The sequence below is a fragment of the Procambarus clarkii genome, chromosome 91, assembly GCF_040958095.1.
Source record: "Procambarus clarkii isolate CNS0578487 chromosome 91, FALCON_Pclarkii_2.0, whole genome shotgun sequence".
NCBI lineage: Eukaryota > Metazoa > Arthropoda > Malacostraca > Decapoda > Cambaridae > Procambarus > Procambarus clarkii.
In genome coordinates, this window is record NC_091240.1 from 6,124,630 (window position 1) to 6,146,326 (window position 21,697).

Genomic DNA, 21,697 nt, shown 5'->3' on the forward strand with positions numbered 1-21,697 from the left:
TGGGGAGTAGAAGAACTCCCAGAACCCCATCAACCAGGTATCAACCAGGTAACCAGGACCGCCTCTTATCCATTGATTGTCTCCTTGTGAGGCATCCACTGCGCATGAGTGAATAAATGAGGGTGTGCGCGAGTGAATTTGACCATTATTAGACGACGTCTCAGATGGTGAAGGTTGTCGTGGGGTACAAGAAGGGTGGTGACCCGTGGTACACTCACTTACCCATGGTACACTTACCCATGGTAGTCACTCACCCATGGTAGTCACTCACCCATGGGTAGTCATTCCTCATGGTACAGTCACTCATTCCACAGTTGTCCCGTTTTGTACCTTCATTTTCTCATTTCCCTTGTTCACGTTGTGTTGACCCCCCCCACCCCCACCCCGCCAGCACACTCTCCACACCTCCCACATCTGCCACAAACAACTTCCCCCCCCCCACACCAACCCGTTCTCGCAAATTTAATAAGTCAATATTGACTTATTAAATATGTGCATAGGTGACATACTTAACATAATAGACACCCTTAAAAAGATTCATAGAAAACACCAACCTTACCTAACCTTGTTAGTATGTTAAGATAAGCATCTTATTGCTTCGTAATTACAATTATTACCTAACCTATAATAGGTATAGGTTAAGTAATAATTGTAATTACGAAGCAATAAGATGCTTATCTTAAGATACTAACAAGGTTAGGTAAGGTCGGTGTTTTCTATGAATCTTTTTAGGGGTATCTATTATGTTTAGTATATCACCTATGCACGTAGTTAATAAGTCAATATTGACTTTACGAATTTGCGAGAACGGGTTGCCCACACGCACGCACAAGCGAGGTGTGGGTGGAAGAAACCGGTGAATTAAACCGAGGTCACGCCACGCGTCTCGTCTTGAACGTGAGTTGAACAATTTGAATGACTGCCATAGTCTCTCCTTTGGCCTTGTAGCGTGTTGGTTAGGCTCCCCTTTGGTGTTGTAGCGTGTTGGTTAGTCTCCCCTTTGGTGTTGTAGCGTGTTGGTTAGTCTCCCCTTTGGTCTTGTAGCGTGTTGGTTAGTCTCCCCTTTGGTGTTGTAGCGTGTTGGTTAGTCTCCCCTTTGGTCTTGTAGCGTGTTGGTTAGTCTCCCCTTTGGTGTTGTAGCGTGTTGGTTAGTCTCCCCTTTGGTCTTGTAGCGTGTTGGTTAGTCTCCCCTTTGGCGTTGTAGCGTGTTGGTTAGGCTCCCCTTTGGTCTTGTAGCGTGTTGGTTAGGCTCCCCTTTGGTCTTGTAGCGTGTTGGTTAGGGTTCCCTTTGGTCTTGTAGCGTGTTGGTTAGTCTCCCCTTTGGTGTTGTAGCGTGTTGGTTAGGCTCCCCTTTGGTGTTGTAGCGTGTTGGTTAGTCTCCCCTTTGGTGTTGTAGCGTGTTGGTTAGTCTCCCCTTTGGTCTTGTAGCGTGTTGGTTAGTCTCCCCTTTGGTGTTGTAGCGTGTTGGTTAGTCTCCCCTTTGGTCTTGTAGCGTGTTGGTTAGTCTCCCCTTTGGTGTTGTAGCGTGTTGGTTAGGCTCCCCTTTGGTCTTGTAGCGTGTTGGTTAGGCTCCCCTTTGGTCTTGTAGCGTGTTGGTTAGGCTCCCCTTTGGTCTTGTAGCGTGTTGGTTAGTCTCCCCTTTGGTCTTGTAGCGTGTTGGTTAGGGTTCCCTTTGCCCTTCAAGCGTGTTGGTTAGGGTTCCCTTTGCCCTTCAAGCGTGTTGGTTAGGGTTCCCTTTGCCCTTCAAGCGTGTTGGTTAGGGTTCCCTTTGCCCTTCAAGCGTGTTGGTTAGGGTCCCCTTTGGCTTAGCAGCGTATTGGTTAGCATTGGCCAATACAGTCGAGGCATGGTGTAGGACAGCCAATGACAGGCCACGAGGGGACGGCGGCAGTGTATACGAAGCGGGTGAATGGAGTCTGTGAATGCTCCCCTCTACAGCCTATACAATATTTCTTTGCTGATTTGACATTTGATATTGTCAGCCGAGGCAGCTGATTGTTGTCTCACAAATACGAAATTGTTTCTCTTTTTCATGTTTTACTTGATCTCTCTCTTTTCTTGTTATTCTTCTTCCTCCTTTGTATTATTTTGTTTTCTACTTCTTCGTCTTCGTTATCAAAACCTATTTATTTCCTCCTTTTTATTATTATTATTATTATTATTATTATTATTATTATTATTATTATTATTATTATTATTATTATTATTATTATGTTTCATCTTTTTCACCTTTTCTCTCTTTATTCTTTCTTCTCTTCTTCTCTTCTCCTTCTCTATACCTTCCTTCCTCTTCTCGCTCTGCTTCTTTTCCTTTGCTGTTTTTCCTGTCCCAGCCCTCCGGCGTCGCCACCCTCCTCCACGCCTCCTGGGGTCCACACCTTCCTCTGGGGGTTCACACCTTCCCTGGGGTCCACACCTCCCCTGGGGTCCACACCTTCCTGTGGACCACACCTCCCTGGGGTCCACACCTTCCCTGGGGTCCACACTTCCCCTAGGGGTCCACAGTCGTATCTGCCCACACAACTCTCTTTCTCTATCTCATTCCAGTTTTATTTCTCTTCAACTTTCCAATCTCACGAATGTCACCTGCGGTCGAGTGTGCAATACTGACGGTCAATCTGTGCAGCAGGCATATATTACTGTGTGCAGCAGGCATAGATTACTGTGTGCAGCAGGCATAGATTACTGTGTACAGCAGGCATAGATTACCGTGTACAGCAGGCATAGATTACTGTGTACAGCAGGCATAGATTACTGTGTACAGCAGGTATAGATTACTGTGTACAGCAGGTATAGATTACTCTGTACACCAGGCATAGATTAGCCTCTGTGCAGCAGGTATAGATTACTCTGTGCAGCAGGTATAGATTACCCTCTGTGCAGCAGGTATAGATTACTCTCTGTGCAGCAGGTATAGATTACTCTCTGTGCAGCAGGTATAGATTACTCTCTGTGCAGCAGGTATAGATTACTCTCTGTGCAGCAGGCATAGATTACTCTCTGTGCAGCAGGTATAGATTACTCTCTGTGCAGCAGGCATAGATTACTCTCTGTGCAGCAGGTATAGATTACTCTCTGTGCAGCAGGCATAGATTACTCTCTGTGCAGCAGGTATAGATTACCCTCTGTGCAGCAGGCATAGATTACTCTGTGCAGCAGGTATAGATTACCCTCTGTGCAGCAGGCATAGATTACTCTCTGTGCAGCAGGTATAGATTACTCTCTGTGCAGCAGGTATAGATTACTCTCTGTGCAGCAGGTATAGATTACTCTCTGTGCAGCAGGTATAGATTACTCTCTGTGCAGCAGGTATAGATTACTCTCTGTGCAGCAGGTATAGATTACTCTGTGCAGCAGGTATAGATTACTCTCTGTGCAGCAGGTATAGATTACTCTCTGTGCAGCAGGTATAGATTACTCTGTGCAGCAGGTATAGATTACTCTCTGTGCAGCAGGTATAGATTACTCTCTGTGCAGCAGGTATAGATTACTCTCTGTGCAGCAGGTATAGATTACTCTCTGTGCAGCAGGTATAGATTACTCTCTGTGCAGCAGGTATAGATTACTCTCTGTGCAGCAGGTATAGATTACTCTGTGCAGCAGGTATAGATTACTCTCTGTGCAGCAGGCATAGATTACTCTGTGCAGCAGGTATAGATTACTCTGTGCAGCAGGTATAGATTACTCTCTGTGCAGCAGGCATAGATTACTCTCTGTGCAGCAGGTATAGATTACTCTCTGTGCAGCAGGCATAGATTACTCTCTGTGCAGCAGGTATAGATTACTCTCTGTGCAGCAGGCATAGATTACTCTCTGTGCAGCAGGTATAGATTACTCTCTGTGCAGCAGGCATAGATTACTCTCTGTGCAGCAGGTATAGATTACCCTCTGTGCAGCAGGCATAGATTACTCTCTGTGCAGCAGGTATAGATTACCCTCTGTGCAGCAGGCATAGATTACTGTCTGTGCAGCAGGTATAGATTACTCTCTGTGCAGCAGGCATAGATTACTCTGTTCAACAGGCATAGATTACTCTGTACAGCAGGCATAGATTACTCTGTACAACAGGTATAGATTACTGTGTACAGCAGGCATAGATTACTCTGTACAACAGGTATAGATTACTGTGTACAGCAGGCATAGATTACTCTGTACAGTAGGCATAGATTATTCTGTTCAACAAGCATAGATTACTCTGTTCAACAGGCATAGATTACTCTTTTCTTCAGCAGGCATAGATTACCCTGTACAGCAGGCATAGAGTACTCTGTACAGCAGACATAGATTACTCTGTACAGCAGGCATAGAGTACTCTGTACAGCAGACATAGATTACTCTGTACAGCAGGCATAGATTACTCTGTGCTGCAGGTATAGATTACTCTGTGCAGCAGACATAGATTACTGTGTACAGCAGGCATTGATTACTGTGTACAGCAGGCATATATTACTGTGTACAGCAGACATATATTATTTTGTTCAACAGGCAGATTATTCTGTTCAACAGGCATAGTTTACTCAATGTACAGTAGGCATAGATTCCTCTGTACAGCAGGCATAGATTACTCTGTACAGCAGGCATAGATTACCCTGTACAGCAGGCATAGATTACCCTGTACAGCAGGCATAGATTAGTCTCCCAAGTCAAGGCATCGTGACGTGATGACTTGTCTGAAGAACTTTTATCTTAAGAGTTGGAAACTATTCTTGTATACCATATAACTCTCTAATTCATCTCGTTCGACATTAATGTTGAGTTTGGGAGGTGGATGATTGTTGTTGGTGTTAAAGATTCGTTACCTGGAACCAAGTTCCAAGTAGCACGGGCTATGGTGAGCCCGTATTCACATGAGGTGGGTGAGGGTGTGTTGACCCTCGGTGGGCTGGTCACTACTTCACATGCGCCTCGATATCCTGGGTTATAGCAAGTGTAGAACCCTCAAGTGGGGAAGGGTATTGTTACTTATCCTCATTACTTAACGTGAAGAAGTTTGTGTCTATCATCTTTATTGTCTACCGTGAAGAAGTTTTTGTCTATCATCTTTATTATCTAACTTGAAGAAGTTTTTGTCTATCATCTTTATTATCTAACGTGAAGAGGTTTGTGTCTATCATCTTTATTATCTAACGTGAAGAGGTTTTTGTTTTGTCATTTTCATTATCTAACTTGAAGAAGTTTTTCCCTTATCATCTTCATAATTTAATGTAAAGAAGTTTTTGTCTAACATTTTCATTATCTAACTTGAAGAAGTTTTTCCCTTATCATCTTCATAATTTAATGTAAAGAAGTTTTTGTCTAACATTTTCATTATCTAACGTGATGAAGTTTTTGTTTTATCATCTTCATAATCTATCGTAAAAAAGATTTTGTCTATAGTTGTCATAATCTAACAAGAAGTTCGTGTGTCATTCTCCTCATGTAATGTGATGCAGTTTTCCTCTTATCATCGTAACTATTATTCCTTAACGCACCTTTAATTTCAGCTGACAGGTTGTGTGATTTATTCTATATTTCTAACTCTTTTTCTTCTACTTGGAAGCATTTTGATTTTTCTCTTCAGATAGGTATTAAGGTGTGTGTGTGTCACAGTGGGTATTAAAGGGGGTCAGTTTTGTGACCATTCTCACATAAGTAAGGTTTGACGATTGATTTCACTTCTATTGACCTTTTATACAAAAATTAAAAACAAATTAGCCTACATGTCCCTCAAAATTTAAAAAGAAATCCCGGCAATTCTCATCAGAGTCCAAAATCAAAGTTGGCTGCAAGCGCCATCTTGAATTTCTGTGTTTAAATGATGTCGTAACGTCAAGATAATGTCAGGTTGGGTATCCTCGTTGTCAACTTACCCGACAAAGTGTTTTTGAATACCGAGTCTAGCTGCTCTAGTTCAAAACTGGATTTTCTCAAGATGGCGTCGGCGGCCATCTTTGATTTCGGACTGCCGAAAAGTGCGGGAATTTTTTGGAGGGACATTTGCCTATTTTTTTTTTTTTAAAGTTTAATAGAAATTAAATCGATCGTCAAACTTTACTTACGTGAAAATGTTCACAGATTTATGTGTTTCGCCCCCCTGGTCTGTATATTGCCTGGCACACCGACACCTACTATACGATATTTTGAAAGACAGATGAAGTAAGTGTATCCAGCCCATTCTCTTGATTTGCCACTCTGTAAAAAGTCCAACCTCCTAACCACACCAGAAATGTACTCACCCAAGCAACTCACCCAACCTATCGAGTCCGAGGCATAGAAGAAAATGTGGATATGTGGCGCTATTATAGTAGGTTGCATTGGAGACGTTGCTTACCATAGTGTAAACGCGACCTATTATTTGAGAGGACGGGTTGCCTTAAGGACGGAGGGAGGCTTGGGAGCCACCATAAGGGAAGGAGGAGACGGAAGAGGGGGAGTGGTGGGGCACTAACTGAAGGAGGGGTATGTTGCAGACCTGGCCGACCCCTTGCTGGACCTGCCCCCTTGTCGCCTCTGACGTCACGCCCCCAGTAAGTCCCCCACTAATTGCACCTCTTGTCCACTCGCCCTGCTGACTGTGTGTCCACTCCCCCTGCTGACTGTGTGTCCACTCGCCCTGCTGACTGTGTGTCCACTCGCCCTGCTGACTGTGTGTCCACTCCCCCTGCTGACTGTGTGTCCACTCGCCCTGCTGACTGTGTGTCCACTCGCCCTGCTGACTGTGTCCACTCGCCCTGCTGACTGTGTGTCCACTCGCCCTGCTGACTGTGTGTCCACTCCCCCTGCTGACTGTGTGTCCACTCGCCCTGCTGACTGTGTCCACTCGCCCTGCTGACTGTGTGTCCACTCCCCCTGCTGACTGTGTGTCCACTCGCCCTGCTGACTGTGTCCACTCGCCCTGCTGACTGTGTGTCCACTCGCCCTGCTGACTGTGTGTCCACTCGCCCTGCTGACTGTGTGTCCACTCCCCCTGCTGACTGTGTGTCCACTCGCCCTGCTGACTGTGTCCACTCGCCCTGCTGACTGTGTCCACTCGCCCTGCTGACTGTGTGTCCACTCGCCCTGCTGACTGTGTGTCCACTCGCCCTGCTGACTGTGTGTCCACTCGCCCTGCTGACTGTGTCCACTCGCCCTGCTGACTGTGTGTCCACTCGCCCTGCTGACTGTGTGTCCACTCGCCCTGCTGACTGTGTGTCCACTCGCCCTGCTGACTGTGTCCACTCGCCCTGCTGACTGTGTCCACTCGCCCTGCTGACTGTGTCCACTCGCCCTGCTGACTGTGTGTCCACTCGCCCTGCTGACTGTGTCCACTCGCCCTGCTGACTGTGTCCACTCCCCCTGCTGACTGTGTCCACTCGCCCTGCTGACTGTGTCCACTCGCCCTGCTGACTGTGTCCACTCGCCCTGCTGACTGTGTCCACTCGCCCTGCTGACTGTGTCCACTCCCCCTGCTGACTGTGTCCACTCCCCCTGCTGACTGTGTCCACTCGCCCTGCTGACTGTGTGTCCACTCTCCCTGCTGACTGTGTGTCCACTCGCCCTGCTGACTGTGTGTCCACTCGCCCTGCTGACTGTGTCCACTCGTCCTGCTGACTGTGTGTCCACTCGCCCTGCTGACTGTGTGTCCACTCGCCCTGCTGACCGTGTCCACTCGTCCTGCTGACCGTGTCCACACACCTTCCTGACCACATCCTAAACATGACATGTATGTCGACATGACTTTGAATTGTATTTTCTCGCTATTTCTGAGGTTTTTGTCTAAACTGTGTGCATGTTCAGTGGTGTGTCCCGCATGTCCTGTTGTCTGTGGCATGGTGGGAACAGAGAGAGAGAGAGAGAGAGAGAGAGAGAGAGAGAGAGAGAGAGAGAGAGAGGATAAAGTGATGAGATTCGTAGAATACACATTTCTTTGTTACACATACAAATCACAATTGCGTGATGCATCAAATGAACAAATCCACAAGGGCCGTGATGAGGATTCGAACCTGCGTTCGAGAGCATCCCAAACGCTGCCTTAATCGACTGAGCTACGACATGGGTTCAATGTGTTTCAACTTTTGATCTTTTTGACCATGTCGTAGCTCAGTCGATTAAGGCAGCGTCTGGGATGCTCTCGGACGCAGGTTCGAATCCTCGTCACGGCCCTTGTGGATTTGTTCACATTTGTTTGTGTTCTGTTTACAATACCTTTCTTGCAGTTATCGTCGGTTACTGGACAGTTATGAACGGGACAGTGTAAACAGGTCCTGTCATTCTCTAGTTATTTATTGTGTTGTTTTATATATATATATATATATATATATATATATATATATATATATATATATATATATATATATATATATTCCGTGATAATAATGTTATCCCGTGATAATATGTGGAAATTAGAAAAACTATTAAAATCTGGGAAATATTAAAGTGTGTGTGTGTGTGTGTTTGTGTGTACTCACCTAGTTGTACTCACCTAGTTGTGTTTGCGGGGGTTGAGCTCTGGCTCTTTGGTCCCGCCTCTCAACCGTCAATCAACAGGTGTACAGATTCATGAGCCTATCGGGCTCTGTTATATCTACACTTGAAACTGTGTATGGAGTCAGCCTCCACCACATCACCCCCTAATGTGTGTGTGTGTGTGTGTGTGTGTGTGTGTGTGTGTGTGTATGTGTGTGTGTGTGTGTGTGTGTGTGTGTGTGTGTGTGTGTGTGTGTGTGTGTGTGTGTGTGTGTGTGTGTGTGTGTGTATGTGTGTGTGTGTGTGTGCATGTATGGGTCTATATCTGTTCAATTTGAAATTTGTTTGTAGATATTGATTTTGTGTTGGAATTGGAATGTTTCGGTATGTTTAGATCGTAGCATATGTTTGTATATACTGTACTATATATATATATATCAATACAGCATCACAAAGAATGGTTCAATGTGTAGCAAATTAGCCCCCCCGCCCCCCTAGCTTTGTAAACCCACTGTACTCTCCCTTTATGTAACCTTCTGCTTGCGTATATATGTTGACCAGACCACACACTAGAAGGTGAAGGGACGACGACGTTTCGGTCCGTCCTGGACCATTCTCAAATCGAGAATGGTCCAGGACGGACCGAAACGTCGTCGTCCCTTCACCTTCTAGTGTGTGTGGTCTGGTCAACATAATTTAGCCACGTTATTGTGACTCATCGCCTGCATATGTATATATATATATGTGTGTGTTGTGTCTAGTTTGTGTATGTTTACTGTCTGACGATGTGTGAAATATCGTTCATTGTTTTTTGAAGGGTATTAGGCCTTTATGGTGACGCCGTGAGTACATTGAGTTATATCAAGTGTATGGTGGCCACTAGATGTTTGCCCCGTGAGTAAGGAGAATGAGCTCCACTCCAGTGAGTATAAGAAGTGGGTCCTGGTGAGGGTGAGTGTGGGAGCAGGTCTTCATGGAGGGGTGAGTATGTGAGCAGCAGGTCTTCCTGCGGGAGAGTATTAATGGAGCAGGTCTTCCTGCGGGAGAGTATTAATGGAGCAGGTCTTCCTGCGGGAGAGTATTAATGGAGCAGGTCTTCCTGCGGGAGAGTATTAATGGAGCAGGTCTTCCTGCGGGAGAGTATTAATGGAGCAGGTCTTCCTGCGGGAGAGTATTAATGGAGCAGGTCTTCCTGCGGGAGAGTATTAATGGATCAGGTCCTTATTGATGCCATGCTTGGGAGACGAGGATGGCTGTACTAAGAACTTAGATGATGCTCAACTTTTATCTCCTTAGGATCTTCACCTGGTCGTTCCCGTGGGTCTCACGCCTCGGACCCGGTCCTCAAAGATGGCGAAGCAGCCCCGTGGGGAATGTCAGGTCAACACGCCTCCACTAGCCACCACTACAATGCCCCACACTCTCCACATGGCCTCGAGTCGCCTTTAATAGCAGCAGATACCAGTAGTGCGGTAGCGTTGGTGGGCGTCGCCTCGGGTAGCAGCGGCAAGCGCACCTCCCGGGAGAACGTGGTGAGGTGCGTTCCGCCCCTCAGGCCCAGTAGGGTGCACCAGGGGGTCTGTAGACCCACTGGGGTCAGTGTGCCGCCCAATGGAATCAGTGTGGCACCCGCTCGGGCCAGAACCGGCCTTCCCAGCCACGCACTCGACAATCCACACCTTCTGGAGACCTCGGTCTGACACCTTCCCCTGCCTGTCTGCCTGCTTCATCCCTGTCTGCCTGCTCAACTGCTGCCACACTAGACCAGTAGCCAGAAGCGGGTGTCCAGTAGAGGCTGGTGTAGTGAATGGTAGCCGTGGTTAGTGTCGACACCTGCATGTAGTTGGTGGTGGGCACGGCAGCATCGTCTAGGCCTGGCCCTCCTCCCCCCATGCCCCCACCTTCCACGCCAACGCCCCTGGGGAGCTCCGAGGACCTGAGGTCGCCCTTCCTGCTGGTAGGGCTGCCCTCCCCTGCCCGTGGCCTCGCTGCATGAAAAATCTCCCGCTTCCAGCACCCCCCCAATCCTTATCCCCCCCCCCCCGCCCCCTCTCTCTCTAACCCACCATCCCCCCCTCGTCAAGAAGCACCCCCTCTCTAACCCACCATTCCCCACCTCAACACCTCCCTCCTTAACACCAGTAACGAGCATGCTGTATATAAACAACGAATCTCATTCCTCTGTTTGAGTCAAGTTGCATTTTGCATTAATACATACCCAAACACCTGTGTACCACTAATGTGTATTAACACCTGTGTACAAAATATCACCTGTGTATCACTAACACCTGTGAATGTGTGTGTGTGTCAACACTTAGACCAGTGCGTGTTTACGTCTTGACTAATCTTCTTGTCTTGTTGATTTTTGGAGCTTTTCCTATATGGAGGTTTGGCAGCTGTGATGCTGCCTATACTTAAGTAGGTCCAGAGGTCCTCAAGTAGGCCCAGAGGTCCTCAAGTAGGTCCAGAGGTCCTCAAGTAGGTCCAGAGGTCCTCAAGGAGGTCCAGAGGTCCAAGGGCTCCCTAGCCGGACCCCTGAGTATGTAAGCAGCTACTAGAATATCTCTTATGTGTGTGTGGGGTGGGAGGCGGGAAATGCCCCAATACTAGCTACACACACACACACACTGGGACGCCTTTTGTATGGCGTGAGTGGGTTTGTGTGCACGTAAAGAGTGTGTGTGTGTGCATTTATTTGTGCGTGCAAGCGCATTATTTCCACCCCCTCCACGGTTACGTCCCAGCCAGGAATGAGGAACGTTGGTGTTATGCAAATAAAGTGTACACAGAGAAGACCTTGTTGATCCTCACTGAACAATAACGTGGCTGAAGAATGTTGACCAGACCACACACTAGAAGGTGAAGGGACGACGACGTTTCGGTCCGTCCTGGACCATTCTCAAGTCGATCGACTTGAGAATGGTCCAGGACGGACCGAAACGTCGATCGTCGTCCCTTCACCTTCTAGTGTCTGTGGTCTGGTCAACTCACTGAACACTTTGATATTTTCTTCTCCTACCACCCCCTATTCTTTTTGTATGTGCATATATATATATATATATATATATATATATATATATATATATATATATATATATATATATATATATATATATATATATATATATATATATATATATATATATATATATATATATATACCGAATAGCCAATTGGAGTTCTTGCAGATAACCCAATGAATTTATAACATATATTTTATTGTTTTTACTTCATCTACAACACTGTATTTGTTGTAGGGTTAGATTGTATTTCCTACTGGACACAACAGTATATTTTTTAATAGGATATTACAGAATAATACATTGTTGCAGGTGTGGAGACTGTCTTGACATGTGTATAGGTGCAAGACTGAACAGGTGTGGAGGTGGGATTGTTTGTCGGTGGTGAGGAGGCCAGTGCACGAACAGGTGTGGAAGACAGCGGGTATGGAGCGTAAATGGGCACTTAGGGGCGATAGGGGAGGTACTAATCATTTTAACTTTGTCCCTGTCCATCCATCCATAATTGGGGCCACGTGGTTGTAGAGCAGTAAGTGCGCCGTGTTTCAGGGGGGAAAGGCTAGTAAGGTAAGGCTTTAGATGAGCTTTATAGGAAGATAGAACACCAAACCTGCTAACGGGAATCATCACAAGTCATCGTCTCCTGTGCCTACTTGTGTGTGTGTGTGTGTGTGTGTGTGTGTGTGTGTGTGTGTGTGTGTGTGTGTGTGTGTGTGTGTGTGTGTGTGTGTGTGTGTGTGTGTACACAGTGTATGGAGCAGGAGTGGGAAGAAGGCGTAGAGATGGGCGGGGAAACGGAGTAGGTGTAGAGGTATGGGAGGAAGAGAGCGAGTAGGTGTTGAGGAGTGAGGCAGGTGAGTATGTGTTTACCTCAGGGCCACCATCTCTTGTGGCCTCGGCCGCGACAAGAACGACTTCGACTTCGATAGCGACTTCGTCTAAGGCTCCCACATTATCCCTTGCGGATTTTTTGGTTTTGTTTTCCAGCTAAATTTGAACTGTTGTGTGTGTGAGAAATAGGGAAGCAGCTGTGGATTTGAAGGAAGTGGATTAGGCGAGGTGGGGGTGGGGTAGTTTGTGTTATAAATGGCAGGTAAGTTCTTGAGGTGTTGCAGGCGAGGTGTTGTAGTGACAGAAAGGTTCATCACAATAGTGATGGTGACAATAGCACTTGATAACTGTGCCTCCCTCCCGCAGGTTCCATGGTGTGCCGGATTCGTGAGGCTCTGGGTCAGTACGTCACACTACGCGTGACGTCGTGCAACCTCGGCTGCAGCACCAGGGACCTTTGACCTGCCCCCACCACCACCACCACCACCACACACCCTCCGCCATGTGCCTCGCCGTCTGCCCCTCCACCTGGGGTGCCCTCGTCATGCCTCGTGCGTCTGTGCTGCTCTTACAAGGACCCAACATGTCCTTCTTTTTGCCTGCATCTTCTGCCATGTCCTTGTGATCAATAAGGAGACGACACATCTTCCGTCTGAGCCTTCTGTCCTGTTGTCATTATCAAGGTGACAACTTGTTCTCCGTCTTTGTCCCCTTGCTACAGGGACCACCAAAAACGTCCTTCTCTCTGCCTGCGCCTTTTGTCGTGCCATCGCGACCAGCACAACAACATCTTGTCCTTCGACTGTGCACCTTCTGGTGTGGTTGAGGGAGGGATGGTGCCCTTCCTGCCTACCCGGCCAGTCATTCAAATGTGTTGGCTCTCAAAATGTGCTGTTACCAACCTTCAATTTCACACTCAGGTTCTAATATGCCTCTTTTTACCCCCCCCCCCCCTCCCCCCATTCGCCCACCAAAAACTTGTCTGACCTGCACCACATCCAGCAAGCTATTGTCGGGACTCAAGGTTCCAGCCCCGCCGAAAGGTAGAATTTCTTCAGCAAAACTTGTGTCCCTGCTGAGGCATAAGGCCTCAGCGATGGTTGCTGCCAACCCCTCCAGTGTAATGTACCACCCTCCCCCAATTCCTCTCCATCTCTGCCAGCCACTGCCTCCCCCTCTCCCTTAACCCTTCCCTCCCCCACAAATGACCCATACGAGCCCCACCATTTCCCAAGCCTCCCAACTCTGGCTGGCTGTGTCAGGATTGACAGCAATCAGATCCTGTGATGCCCGTCTTTCCTCTTCGCCATGCAGACCACTGAGGTTGATGCTGCCACATCCCCACCGGACCTTGTGGTTGTTGTCATAGATTCAGTCACTCTGAACAAGTTCCAAGTAGCACGGGCTATGGTGAGCCCGTAGTGGAATTACCTGGCACAGGAGCGGTACACCTTGTGGATGACCTGCTGCTTATATACAAGGCTTGTCATAGTTACCTTGTGCATTATAGAACACGGAACCCAACCACTTAGTGACATGAATGAGTGATTATCCTTACTTCCAGAACCTGTTCAGCAGTAAAGGGGGGAGACTTTACGATAATGATGATGATGTGCTTGTGTCAGATGTGGGCCTGAGGTTGGGCAGACCTATTGACCCACGTGAACCACGTGAACACATACTCTTGTCCAGTGTGGGGTCTGCCCGTGTTCTGTACACAAACAATAACCTGCAGCAACCTTTCACATACTTTGGAAGAAAATATAAATAGAAAGAATACTCATCTTTTATAAGTTAAGATCATTCACGTTTAGCAAGTATACGTATTATCATAGAACAGATTCTCATTTTCTGCTCATTGGGGTGGAAGATAGATGTAATTGGCCAGATGTTTGCTCAGCTCCAGTATATCAAATAGAAACAAACTGAAAATATAATGCAGAAAATTCCCTTACAAATCCTGTATATGTTTTTATATACATCTGTAAATAGGTGCTATATGTAACAAGTGTGTCCTTCGTGCCCTCAGAGAAGTGTACAAGAGATCCAGAGCGACAGCTGTGACAAGAAAGAGATCCAGGTGTCTGATTTACGAAGCAGTTACGCAAGCACTTAACGAACGTGTACATCTTTCCTTAATCTTTGACGTCTTTGGTTACATTTATTAAACAGTTTACAAGCATGAAAACTTGCCAATTAACTGTTGTTATTGTTATAAACAGCCTCTTGGTGCTTCAGAGCTCATTAACTGTTTAATAATTGTAAACAAAGCCGCCAAAGATTGAGAAAAGATGTACAGGTTCGTAAGTGCTTGCGTAACTGCTTCGTGAATCTGGCCCCAGAGCAACAGCTGTGACAAGATAGAGATCCAGAGAGACAGCTGTGACAAGGTAGAGATCCAGAGAGACAGCTGTGACAAGGTAGAGATCCAGAGAGACAGCTGTGACAAGGTAGAGATCCAGAGAGACAGCTGTGACAAGAGATCCAGAGAGACAGCTGTGACCATTCATGTGTGTGTATTTTGTATTATCCCTGTGGCCCACATACTGTATCAAACTGTGTCTATAATTGCTACACTGCGTCCCACATTTATGCCGGAGTGTCGAAGGTCATCAGGTTAAGTCCAAGATTTTGCTGTGAGAGCGGTCAGGCTTCAGAGTACTATATTACTTTCTCAGTTACTCTTAAGATTCCCCTTCCAAGAAAGGAATATCAGGGGCTGAAACTAGTCATCTCTCGTGGGTTTCATCTATACAATTGCATCAAAAGTTTCAGTAAGCTTCTGACATTCCTCTCATTTTACTGGTTTTTTTTTTAGGCTCAGAAGTTATCACGAATTTGTATGGTTCAAAACAAATTGTTGAACATTTTTGTAACCATTTCAACTACCTTTCTTGCCTAGTAACATCACTTGCAATTGTCTTTTTGTTTTTGTTTTTTAAAGTGAGAGATAGCTCAATTATTTGTTTTCACTTGGCAAACAAACACGAAGGGCAGTGTGTGTGTGTGTGTGTTATATACACAAAGGAGAACTGTTCTGTTGACCAATCCACACACTAGGAAATGAAGGGACGACCACGTTTCGGTCCTGGATCATTCTCAAGTCGATTGTGACATTCTCAAGAATCGACTTGAGAATGGTTCCAGGACGGACCGAAAAGTCGTCGTCCCTTCATTTTGCTACTGTGTGGATTGGTCAACATACTTCAACCACGTTATTGTGACTCATCGCCTGCAGAAATGTTCTGTTTTCTCATCTACCACCACTGTACGAGCTGTTTAAGGTACTGCCCTCAAGCTAAATAACTTAATTATACTACCAAGAACTCTGTGCCAAGTACCACTTAGTATGCTACTACTGTAGTCGCCATAGCAAGAAGCCTATATTGAGTACACTACCCAGACCCACTACATGCATCATTTAGTACACCATCACCAGCCATAAGAAGACCCATTTAGGGTTCATAAGAACCATCAGACCCCATTAAGTCTGTTGTCTATCCAGCAAGCCTCCAGTAGCTAGGTGGGAGAAACGTTCAGTGAACCATCTTAAAACCTTTACAGAGTAGCCTAACGCGAAATTTAAAGACGTAAAAATTTCAATATATATACATATCTAGCATCATTTCTAATTAATGACAGACGTAAGTGTTCTGTATTCCATTTACTAGTTAAGATTATTTCAGGTTCTATTGAAAGGAAGAGTTGACATTGGGTTCTGTTTGATTAAAATAAGATGTGGTGATTGTGTGTGTGTGTGTGATCCTGTGATCAGAGAGATGGTTGTGTGTGATTCTGTGATCAGAAAGATGATTGTGTGTGATCCTCTGATCAGAGAGATGGTTGTGTGTGATCCTGTGATCAAAGAGATGGTTGTGTGTGATCAGAGATGGTTGTGTGTGATCCTGTGATCAGATAGGTGGTTGTGTGTGATCCTGGGATCAGAGAGATGGTTGTGTGTGATCCTGTGATCAAAGAGATGGTTGTGTGTGATCCTGTGATCAGAGAGGTGGTTGTGTGTGATCCTGTGATCAGAGAGATGGTTGTGTGTGATCCTGTGATCAGAGAGGCGGTTGTGTGTGATCCTGTGATCAGAGAGGTGATTGTGTGTGATCCTGTGATCAGAGAGATGGTTGTGTATGTTCCTGTGATAACAGTGATGGTTGTGTTTGCTCCTGTGATCAGAGAAGTGGTTGTGTGTGATCAAAGAGATGGTTGTGTGTGATCCTGTGATCAGAGAGGTGGTTGTGTGTGATCCTGTGATCAGAGAGGTGGTTGTGTGTGATCCTGTGATCAGAGAGGTGGTTGTGTGTGATCCTGTGATCAGAGAGATGGTTGTGTGTGATCCTGTGATCAGAGGGATGGTTGTGTGTGATCCTGTGATCAGAGAGGTGGTTGTGTGTGATCCTGTGATCAGAGAGATGGTTGTGTGTGATCCTGTGATCAGAGATGGTTGTGTGTGTTCAGAGAGATGATTGTGTTTGATCCTGTGATCAGAGAGATGATTGTGTTTGATCCTGTGATCAGAGAGATGATTGTGTGTGATCCTGTGATCAGAGAGATGATTGTGTTTGATCCTGTGAGCAGAGAGATGATTGTGTTTGATCCTGTGATCAGAGAGATGATTGTGTTTGATCCTGTGATCAGAGAGATGATTGTGTGTGATCCTGTGATCAGAGAGATGATTGTGTGGGAGAGACTAGACGGTAGAACGACGGTCTCGCTTTATGCAGGTCGGCGTTCAATCCCCGACCGTCCACCAGTGGTTGGGCAATTCCCTCCCTCCCCCCTCCCTCCCCCCCCCCTCCCCTCTGTCCCCTCCCAACTCCTTATCTTGACCCCTTCCAAGTGCTATATAGTCGTAATGGCTTGGTGCTTTCCCCTGAAAATTCCCTTCCTTTGTAAAATGTTAAGCACTAGGCTTCGTCAGACGCAGTGAAGAGTCACTGGTTTATGTGTCATGAGTCACGAAGCAGTTACGGAAACACTTACGAACCTGTACGTCTTTTCTCAGTCTTTGGCGGCATTGTTTACAATTATTAAACAGTTAATGAGCTCGGAAGCACCAGGAGGCTGTTTATAACAATAACAACAGTTGAATGGCAAGTTTTCATGCTTGTAAACTGTTTAATAAATGTAACCAAAGCCGTCAAAGATTGAGGAAAGATGTACAGGTTCGTAAGGACTTGCGTAACTACTTCGTGAATCTGGCCCTTGAGGTCAGGAGGTACCAGAGTGAGAATTGTATCTACGATGATATTGCAGAGGAATGGCAGAGCCAGAGTGTCAAATTGATGGGTAGGAATTGAGTAGGGTAACTTAGCCTCTAACACAGTTACTTGGCAGCTCAAATAGAAGCCTCAGCTGTGGTCTGTGATTTAATTATCGTTATATGACAAAAGAGTGCTGGGAAGACGGGACACCACGAGCCTAGCTAGCTCTCATCTTGTAACTACACTTAGGTAATTACACACACACACACACACACAAAGCACCTACGTAATGGGTGTACTAATATGACTTTCTTTTGTTATTGTCACACTTTCTCATAGTCTCCGTAGGCCTGGGTGTCACTTGTCACTTATAGGGGAGTCTTTATGGTGTGATAACCACACGAAACCCAGAATTATATATTTGGAAAGATATTTTTGATGTCACGAAAATCCAAATCTGGGGAAAGTCCCTACTATCGAGAGGGCGTACAGCCTAGTGCAGACTAGACCACCAACTTTCTGACTCTCCTGCAGTCTTCTGTTGTTAATATTGTATGTCTATTTAAATAAAATATAAAATGAGGCTACGGGGGGTGAAGTGAGCAGCGGTGTTGTGGTAATCACATAGGTCTCTAGAACGCAGAGATAAGTAGACGATAACACTTCACTCTGGAAGGGAAAGTTCTGCCACGAAAAGATATAAAAATGGATGTCATTGTAATTCCAAAACAAAACAAACTTGCGAGTCTTCATGCATACATGGACTAGTGTGTGTGTGTGTGCATGATTACATACATGTATGTAGGATACGTGCGTGTGTACATGCCCCCACAGTTTGACCCAAACACACAGCCTTATATGTGTAGCGTGCTGGGTTAGTAATCCATTAGCCAGATGTTGTCGAGGAGGTTAATGGGATTCTCTTCAATTCATTTCACTTGTAAATATAGGATAATTATCGGTGTCTCAACATATGTAAGGTGACATATCTGTTGTCTCTCTATTTTTTTATTATTATTATTATTGCCTAGGAGGCAAACTGTAGGCCTATCTGCTGCAAGGTTATGTGGGATGACCTGTAACTGTTTTCTGTTTACAAGGGATGACAAATAACTATTGTCTGTTTACTTGTGATAATCCTTTTAACCATTTTGTTATGAGGAATGACCCCCAAAAGTTACGTTTTATGGGATGACTTGTAACTGCTTTCTTGTTATGCTCGCTAATTAGGTGGAAAATATTTAAAATTGTTGGAATTGTCTATTAAGCATTGCATTAAATTATAATTACATTAAAATTGTAATTTCAACTACAATTTTTTTAATTTATAATTTATTTTGTATTGAAACACAAAATTACATTGAAAAGTGTCATTAAATTTGATATAATATGTCTTTAACATGTAGATGTATTCATTGTTGTTAATGCAATACCTGTTCTTGGTGTTCACTTCTATGTATACTGTGTTACACATCTCCTCAACTACCACTTTATGTATTCTTCAGCTCAGTCTAATATATTCTCTTCACTTGGGCATCTGCTCCATTATCTTAACGAGGGGGTTTATTCGCAGGCAATTTAATAGGAAACAATTCTTAGCAGAATCTTAGCAGACTCACAAAACAGTGACAGACATTAAACATGTTTATGTTAAAGTAACTAGACCAGGAATGTGTTTGTAGCAAATACTTATATATTGGTAGAGAGACGAGACGCTATACTGCCTTTAATGTTATCAAGATGTTTTTTGGGCCAGATTCACGAAGCATTTACGCAAGCACTTACGAACCTGTACATCTTTACAAGCGTGAAAACTTCCCAAATCAACTGTTCTTATTGTTATAAACAGCCTAGTGTTTCGGAGCTCATTAACTGTTTAATAATTGTAAACAAAGCCGCCAAAGATGGAGAAAGAAAAGATGTGCAGGTTCGTAAGTGCTTGCGTAAATGCTTCGTGAATCTGGCCCCTGAAGGAATTCATTGCCCCTAATTAGGTGAGAAGAAGTCACAGCCGTTAGCGTCAGTATATAATACAATTCATGCACCATGATGTCAGTGAATTTTGATGTCAAAGCGAGTGAGAAGTTGATCAATGTTATTCCTCTTCAATCCCCATTTCAATATATAATTCATATATGCAAGAATAATCACAAAACATGTGATTCGGTTATGTGTAAATCTCTACTAGGAAAATTAAACGAAAATTCCTAACGTTTTCGTGTTTCGCAATGTTATCAACGAATAGAGCTTGATAATGTGAAACACGAAGACGTTGGGAATTTTAGTTTCGTTTTCCTAGTGTTCACACACACACACACACACACACACACACACACACACACACACACACACACACACACACACACACACACACACACACACACACACACACACACACACACACACACATACACGTATATATATAATATATATATATATATATATATATATATATATATATATATATATATATATATATATATATATATATATATATACACATACATATGTGTGTGTGTAAATCATGAAAATTAACACGTGATGAAAAATGTGACAGTGTCAGACTACGGAGGAAGAATTGAAACAAGAATTTCCTTAAGTACTTCCGTATATTAATACATATTCAGAAGGAATCATTCCTTCTGATGATGTATTAATATACGAAAGTACTATATATATATATATATATATATATATATATATATATATATATATATATATATATATGTCGTACCTAATAGCCAGAACGTACTTATCAGCCTACTATTCAAGGCCCGATTTGCCTAATAAGCCAAGTTTTCATGAATTAATGTTTTTTCGACTACCTAACCTACCTAACCTAACCTAACCTAACTTTTTCTGCTACCTAACCGAACCTAACCTATGAAGATAGGTTAGGTTAGGTTAGGTAGGGTTGGTTAGGTTCGGTCATATATCTACGTTAATTTTAACTCCATTAAAAAAAATTGACCTCATACATAATGAAATGGGTAGCTTTATTATTTCGTAAGAAAAAAACTAGAGAAAACATATTAATTCATGAAAACTTGGCTTATTAGGCAAATCGGGCCTTGCATTGTAGGCTGATAAGTGCGTTCTGGCTACTAGGTACGACATATATATATATATATATATATATATGTCGTACCTAGTAGCCAGAACGCACTTCTCGGCCTACTATTCAAGGCCCGATTTGCCTAATAAGTCAAGTTTTCCTGAATTAATATATTTTCTCAAATTTTTTCTTATGAAATGATAAAGCTACCCATTTCATTATGTATGAGGTCAATTTTTTTTTATTGGAGTTAAAATTAACGTAGATATATGACCGAACCTAACCAACCCTACCTAACCTAACCTAACCTATCTTTATAGGTTAGGTTAGGTTAGGTAGCCAAAAAAGTTAGGTAAGGTTAGGTTAGGTAGGTTAGGTAGTCGAAAAACAATTAATTCATGAAAACTTGGCTTATTAGGCAAATCGGGCCTTGAATAGTAGGCTGAGAAGTGCGTTCTGGCTACTAGGTACGACATATATATATATATATATATATATATATATATATATATATATATATATATATATATATATATATATATATATATATATAAAATGTCAGAAAGAGAGAAAATAGTTTTATTGACAAATCAACATAAATCATCTTGGAGATTTTGCTTTCACACACGAGCCTTTATCTTTGACCATTAGTTGGTGTTGAGAGCTGTTGTTGTTGTTAAAGATTTAGCTACTCAGGACGAAGTGTCCAAGTAGCACGGGCTATGGTGAGCCCGTAACACTGTTGAGAGCGTTGGTGTGAGGCCTTGAGGCACCAGAACCCACCACCACCACCACCACCAGTAGTGGTGTGAGTGTCTGGCCATACAATGTCCGGGGGGGGCTGGCTCACAGGGTGGTTATCTTCTTGAGTTATCTTGAGATGATTTCGGGGCTTTTTAGTGTCCCCGCGGCCCGGTCCTCGACCAGGCCTCCACCCCCAGGAAGCAGCCCGTGACAGCTGACTAACTCCCAGGTACCTATTTACTGCTAGGTAACAGGGGCATTTAGGGTGAAAGAAACTTTGCCCATTTGTTTCTGCCTCGTGCGGGAATCGAACCCGCGCCACAGAATTACGAATCCTGCGCGCTATCCACCAGGCTACGAGGCCCTTTGGTCATACGTGGTGAATGGTCATACATCCCAGCTCAATGTAC

At 44.5% G+C, this 21,697-nt stretch overlaps 1 protein-coding gene across 1 annotated transcript in view; it reads left to right on the forward strand.

Moving 5' to 3' along the window:
• Positions 1 to 19,879, forward strand: part of LOC123773969 (blood vessel epicardial substance) — a 51,305-nt gene extending 31,426 nt beyond the window's left edge. Inside the window, 2 exon segments of the mRNA XM_069318695.1 lie at positions 9,721 to 10,381; positions 12,642 to 19,879. Of these exon segments, the coding sequence (XP_069174796.1) occupies positions 9,721 to 10,124 (404 nt within the window). The 3' untranslated portion in view covers positions 10,125 to 10,381; positions 12,642 to 19,879.
• The last annotated feature ends 1,818 nt before the right edge of the window (positions 19,880 to 21,697 follow it).